At 37.8% G+C, this 7,236-nt stretch overlaps 1 protein-coding gene across 1 annotated transcript; it reads right to left on the bottom strand.

Annotated features, from left to right (window-relative positions):
• Positions 1–216: 216 nt before the first annotated feature.
• On the bottom strand, positions 217–1,146 carry LOC118922869 (olfactory receptor 1A1-like). Its single transcript, XM_036906095.2, has one exon. The coding sequence runs from the start codon at positions 1,144–1,146 to the stop codon at positions 217–219; it is 930 nt and encodes a 309-aa protein (XP_036761990.2).
• Positions 1,147–7,236: the final 6,090 nt, after the last annotated feature.

Here is a 7,236-nt window from a genome sequence, read left to right as displayed (position 1 = left end):
AAACCATTGCTGTCAATCTATTAAAAGGAGCAATAATGTGTACAAATTGATAATCTCAATAGAATGTTCTATCAAAATGTTCCAACTTGTCTAAGAAGAACATGAATACAGTGGCTGGAAAGAATAAAGATGTCTTCTTGGAAGAAGAGGTTGTTAGGGATGGAGTTTCAAGTTCATCCAGATTGCTAACTACAGACCAATATGACCTCACATTGTTTATAAGGATGTTCTCTTGCTGAAGAGCTTCCCTAGAGCTGCCTTCATGTCTCGGTTTCTCAGACTGTAGATGAAAGGATTTAACATTGGGGTCACCGCAACATACATCACAGTGAGCACTATATCTCTTAGGGTGTAACCGGTCAGAGAGCGGAAATACCTGCCCATGACTGTCCCATAATACAAAGAAACAACAGTGAGGTGGGACCCACAGGTGGAGAAGGCCTTGAGTACACCCTTGGTGGATGGAACCCTTAAGACTGTGGAAAAGACCTGAACATAAGAGATGACGATGCATAGTAATGGCACAGAGAAAACACCAGCCCCTAGATACATCATTTTCATATTGAACTGGATGTTAGAACAGGACAACTTGAGTAAAGAGGCAATGTCACAGTAGAAGTTGGCCACTTCCTGGTTTCCACAGAAAGACAGACTAGCTGTGAGCAGGGTGTGGGGGAGGGCATTGGCGTTTCCAACCACCCAAGACCCAACAACTAGCAGGACACAAGTCCTTGGGCTCATAATTGTTGTGTAATGAAGTGGGCGGCTGATGGCCACAGCACGGTCATATGCCATTGCAGCCAAGATATAGCTGTCTATGTTAGCCAAGGCTAACATGAAACACATCTGTGTCAGGCATCCCCCAAAGGAGATGGCTTTGTTGCCCAACATGTGGTTGGCCAGTGTCTTGGGGATGGTTACAGAGGAGAAGAAGATGTCGACAAAGGAGAGGTTGGCAAGGAGAAAGTACATGGGGTTGTGGAGGCAAATGTCAGTGTGAATGGCCAAGATGATGAGCAGGTTTCCTATCAGTGTGATGGGGTAAATGAAGAGGAAGAGGATGAAGAAGAAATCTTCCTGTTCCCGGTGACCACCAACTCCCAGGAGGATGAAATAGAGGGTGGAGGACTGGTTTTCTTCTCTCATGGATCCTTCAGCAGGAAAGGGGGGAGAAATCCAGAATTAGTAGTGAAGCTACTGCCAGTTATGAACTTCCTAAAGCACTGCTTTTGACTCCTGTGGTTGCTGTGGCTGTACCTAGGTTTACTAAACTCATAGACCCCAGTATATTGGGGGAAAGAATGCTTCTTGGTCAGAGGAACTAATTGACAATTAGCCTTGGACACTTATGTCTAAGTACTGAGAAACCTGTCAGAAGTACCCATCTTCTCCATCTTCTCCAAGCCCAGCCCCATCACCCAGACACCTAGGGAGTCTTTTAACAGATAATGAAATCATTTAACAGTTAATTTAACAGATAATTAAACAGATTCAGTTAAAGTTCATTTTACTGATAGTTAATCATTTAACAAGTAATTAAAGTCATGGTCTATGTGCTAGAAATTTTGTTAGACCTTGCAGTGAAACCGTGTTAAAAATAGTTTATAAATCCATTTATTTATATATGACATAGTCTCTTCTCTCAAAGACCTTACAATTTAATTGCAAAGCAGAACCACATACTAATTTTATTACAAAGGGAAAAAAGGGGGGGATTATTTCGGAGTCTTAGAAAAACCACTGCCGTGCAAAGGGTGGCCAGTACAGGGAGCACCCTGGACAATTATAAATTGTTTCTCTGATTAAACTCAGAATGAGCCCAGAACCCAGAGGTAACAGTTGTCTAGACTGGAATCAGAAGAATGTAAATCACAGACCGCTGGGATTTTGTTGTAGCACGAAAACAAATCAGTAAATTTATTTCCCTGGTATCCCATTTTTAAAGCAGACATTCAACTTTGTTACATTTCATCGTTATTCCAAACCCTTAAATATATGTATCATAATGTTTTCTTTTCAGCTTCTCTTACCTTTATTACTTCCTTTGGTCACTCATCTTGCTCCATCATGGCTGCAAGTACTGCTTAGGAGAAGGTCAGGTCTAAATCTGTGGGCTTAATCTCTTTTTCCCATACTTCCGTGTTCAGTCATTCTGCCCAAATGTCTGAACAAAGCCCACAGTTTCCATATCCAACCTAAATAGATTGCAGGCTTTCTGAGGAGGAGAACTGTATCTTGTTTATCTCTTCCAGAAAGCTTACTGTGGAATATTCAGTTTACACACAAATAATTTTACATCCTTTATTTTTTAATTTTTTTTATTTTACAGTGTGTCATTTATTTGGACTCAAATTCTGTTCATAAATTCAGACGTTGTTGGTTGGTGTTAAAAGAGCTTTTTGCATTTTAAACATGTCTGATTCACTGGTTCATGTGTCTCCCTGTTTATATATATGTAAAGTATCTTTTAGTATCTTTTTATTTCTTTGGGCTGAATTTAAAAAGTACTTTCTTTCAAAGGTCAGGGCCTTTTGGAAAAAGGTAACAATTTCAAAACTCTTTAAAACACTTTAACAAAGCCTTTGATTTACATTATATACATTTTTTTTTGAGAGGGCATCTCTCATATTTATTGATCAAATGGTTGTTAACAACAATAGAATTCTGTATAGGGGGATCAATGCTCAATGCACAATCATTAATCCACCCCAAGTGTAATTTTCATCAGTCTCCAATCTTCTGAAGCATAACGAACAAGTTCTTACATGGAGAACAAATTCTTACATAGTGACTAAGTTACATGGTGAACAGTACAAGGGCAGTCATCACAGAAACTTTCAGTTTTGATCATGCATTGTGAACTATAAACAATCAGGTCAAATATGAATATTCGTTTGATTTTTATACTTGATTTATATGTGGATCCCACATTTCTCCCTTTATTATTATTATTATTATTTTTTTTTTAAAATAAAATGCTGAAGTGGTAGGTAGATGTAAGATAAAGGTAGAAAACTTAGTTTAGTGTTGTTAATTTTACATCTTATACTTGAATTATATAGGTTTACTTCATGGATTTTGAACAAGTCGGGATACTACCAGGCACTGTCACTCTGGCTGACCCTCACCTCTACATCTGATGATTTTGATTCTTTACTTAAAATAATTTGTAGATTACTTTTCTACTTATTGTCTTAGTGCTTTAGTTTTGGCCACCATCATTTTCTATCTGAAATACTGTAGCGCTCCCTTAAGTGCCTGACTACCGGTTTCTTCTTTGATCATGTCGAGGCATCCTAACTGTGGCAGAGACTACTAGCTGCTCCCCCAAATCTAAGTCGTTCTCTTCTTCCTGGACACTCAGTGTGGCCACGTTTCCCGACTTCCCGTGCCCTGAGTTGGTGTCATGTGACTGGGTCCGTCCACGTGTTCCAGTTCTGGACTTCCTCCACACTCTTGACCCTATTGTCAGCTGAGTGTGAATGGCCAAGAGGCTCAACAGGATGGCGGAGTCACATAGTGGAATGAGACTGTGTCCCTGTTTTTCCAATTTCAGGAGAGCCACCATCCACCAAGAAGACATGGGATTGGGACTGTTACATTGGCGAGAAATAAACTTTTCTTCTTTTTAAGCCATTAGACATTTTATCATGTATTTATTACTGTAGTCCAGGATTTTCTAATTTTTCCACAGAGAGCTCTACTCAGTAATTACCTCCATCTATGATTAATTCATTAGCCAATTTTCAGTGTCTCCTATAGTACACAAGGGAATTTGTATGTTAAACACAGAGGATGCAGGTAAAATTATGTTTCCCCCAAATGTGATATGCTTTTTCTTCTATGTACCTCAGTGAATTTGGTTTTCCCTCTTGAAATGCCTTTCCCTGTATTCACATGAAATCATACTATCTCAGAATTGAGAGGGTTTCTGTAAAACTGGAGGGCTCAAAGACTATGGTTAGCTCATCTGGGAAGGAAGTCATATTTTGAGTTGCTATTCTTGGCCAAATGGTATATGTAGTTGATGTCAGCAGGTCCCATTCTATTTAAAACACATATAAATTTTACATAATAAAAAGTACATACAGCCAAACCTAAAAGAAAGAAACGAGATTGCATAGGTATAGGAAACAAAAAGGAAACTCAGAAAGAATTGGAAGCCCGAACTGATGCTGTTGTGTCCCCTTAGGATTTCAACCAGGAATGAAGCTCTAAGTCTGTGTTCTGGAGTATTAATGCCCCTGTACAAGAGATGTGAGCACAGATCCATATGAAGAATGGAATTTAATTTGACTTGCTGATAAAACTCTTGAAGCATTGTCCTATTTATGAAAAGAGCAATAGAAAAAATTTTTGTCATATCAGTGTTAGAAAGAAAGCACAAATTGCATAGAATTCAGAGAAAATATGAGTACAAAGTAAATCCCACAGAATCTCTAGATAAGTAAAAAGGTGTCAGCAAGTTTGTTTGATGTAAGTCAGTATTTAAATATCTGTACTGTTAGAGGGAGAACTGAATGTAAAAGGAAGTTGTAGAAAGTTTGTGGAAGAATTAATATGGTCATGCTGTATAAAATTAAAGCAAATGAGTCTCGATATCAAGTACACAGCAAAATTAGAATTTTATTTTCAGTTGAAAAGACAAAGTGTTCTTAACAGTTAGTCTTCTCTTAATGTTAAATGATTGCAAAGAATTCTCTAATTGTTTTATCAAAGTAGTTTCTCATGCTTAAAGTCTCAATGAGTTGTCTGAGTATTTAAGATAATGAGATCTTAACATTAAAAGGACTAAAAGCTAAAAAAATCTGTACTGTTATTACACTTAAGTAAAAGTATATTGCAAAGCGTAATTAGAAAAGAGACCTCCTATTCTCCTTAGCAACAAAAAGTTAGGGAATCTAGATGTGAATCTAAGAGAAGACATGTAAGATTAGATTTAAAAATTACCAAACTTATTGAATGAGAAGAACACCTACATAATGTGGAGATAAGCCATGTTAAAGGAGACTCAATGTAAAAATGTCTGGTATCCTGAATTCATGTATAAATTCGTTGGAATCCAAATAAAAATGCCACAGATTTCTTTTAAACATGAAATTTGGTAAACGGATCCAAAAACTCGAGAGAAAAGAGACAAGAGGAGCTGAGACAATTTGGAGAAAAAGTATCAGGGGGTGGGAGGATGTCCTGTCAAGGGTGAAAATGATTTAATGGATATTTCATACAGTCGATTTGTACTGCAAGGGCTGACAAATACATCTATCTAGCAGAGTAGAGAACCTAGAAACAGATCCAGTATTTTTTAGAAGTGAGTAGATGACATGAAGAGGTTTAGAAACAGGCAGGGAGTGGCTGTTTGGTAAAGCATGCCGGGACAACTGGATGCCCACACAAAACAATGACATGAAAAATGTTTCCACATGGATTAATTGTGAAAGGCAAAAGTTCAATAATTTTATAAGAAAATGTGTTTCTGATATCAGGCCGGAGCTGATTTCTTAAACCAGGCACAAAACACACAGCACATAAGAAAATATACTGTAAAATTTGACTACTTTGAATTTAAAACATTTGTATGAAACAGACACCACAAAGGAAGGAGAAAGGCAAGTCACAGGCTGGACAAGGTATGTGCTCAGCACATTATCAATAGGGAATAGTGTTCAGAGTAGAGAAGATTCCTAAACACCAATGAAAAAAAGACCAAACCCAGTAGGAAATAATGGGCAGTGGGCTTGAATCAGCAAGTCATAGAAAAAACTGGAATGGACAGTAATCATTTAAAAGAAAATATGTTTAACCAAATTAAAACAAAATTCAATTTTACATCCTTCATCTTGGAGCAGTTGTAAAACTTGACAATTCTGAGCATTAGGGAAGAAATGGAAAAATTTGTACTGTCATTTGGAGAACAATTATCCCTTATCTAAGTAAGCTAAAAATTCTTACACATTTACCTGATGCAGTAGTTTCAATTCTTGGTTAGACCCTAGAGAAGATCTAACACATGTGTTCAAAAAACAAAGGATGTTTATTGTCATACAGAAAACTTGGAAGTGGATAAGTTATTTGTAACATTTTCTTATTAATGACTTCTGAGAGGGGGTTGAGAATAAGCAGAAGTTCATTTACACTGGGCAGTGGGATCTTTGGACAATTTTGTGATGCTATGAGAGAAAGATGCAGTGGAAAAGAAGATTCAGGTTAAAGGAATAAAAATATGAAGTGGATGCAAGTAGCATTTGTTTTTAACACGATTTTGCCAATGTTATATAATTGTTCAATGCTACCTCCCAGCTTATTTATTTTTTGCACACCTTCTCTTTGACCAATGGTGATCTCCAGCTTCCCAACCTCTGTATTGCATCTCAGGTAGTTTTCCCAGTTCTGGCCCTTTCATACCTCCCCAGCCTGTATCTCATGGTCATGCACCCTCCCAACATAACCTTCACTCTAAGATACTCTGTCCATATTTTCACTTCCCTCTTCCTGGGTAGTAAGTCACATTAGAGAAATCACACAGAATGTGACTAGAATTTATGGTACTCAATTCCATTTGGACTGTCAACAATTAAAGCAAGCCCCATATCCTCACTGTCCATGGTATCCATCCAAACCTTTGCGACTATCCACAAACTCAGCACACACCCCACATGAATTCTCCCAGAGCTGGGTGTCATGTCCTTCTTTCACTGTGAAACTTAAACTCATAAGGCCACATGCCATCATATGTGCTGGGCACATCATACTGTACACCTATTCCCATCCTGTCCTTTTTCTCCAAAACCTCAGAAGTGTGCATACATCTAACATTCTCTCATCCTCTTCTTCTCTGTGTCGTTGGCTGTACTCCTCCACGGTGCCCTCTTCTGCAGTATCTTCTATCTCTACGATCTACCCCAGCACCAGCTATTTCCCCTTGACAAGTAAACATGGTGGCCCCATTCAATGTATGTACCTCAATCTTGTAATTTTGTCTACCTACCACACCATTTATTCTCTATGCACTTCCATTTTTAGTCAGGCTTCTTTACAGAGACATCTGCTTACTAGTCTCAAAATTGTATTTGCAATATAATTTATTGTGTGTATCTCTTTAAAATAACTTGCTGTCTAGCATCATTTAATAAATGAAGCCCAAGTTTCTCATCAATGAGAGAATCTTAAAGAGAAAATATTTGTACATTTGAGGATTACCCCTGGCCTGGCAAAACTGGGTTGTATATGTTTATT

This window comes from Manis pentadactyla, chromosome 4 (assembly GCF_030020395.1).
Source record: "Manis pentadactyla isolate mManPen7 chromosome 4, mManPen7.hap1, whole genome shotgun sequence".
Lineage (NCBI taxonomy): Eukaryota > Metazoa > Chordata > Mammalia > Pholidota > Manidae > Manis > Manis pentadactyla.
The sequence above is the reverse complement of the archived record's forward strand: the minus strand, read 5'-3'. Positions and strand labels throughout refer to the sequence as shown.

Excerpts from the sequence above, each read along its gene's own strand:
- LOC118922869 (XM_036906095.2), bottom strand. The coding sequence starts at position 1,146 with ATGAGAGAAGAAAACCAGTCCTCCACCCTCTATTTCATCCTCCTGGGA.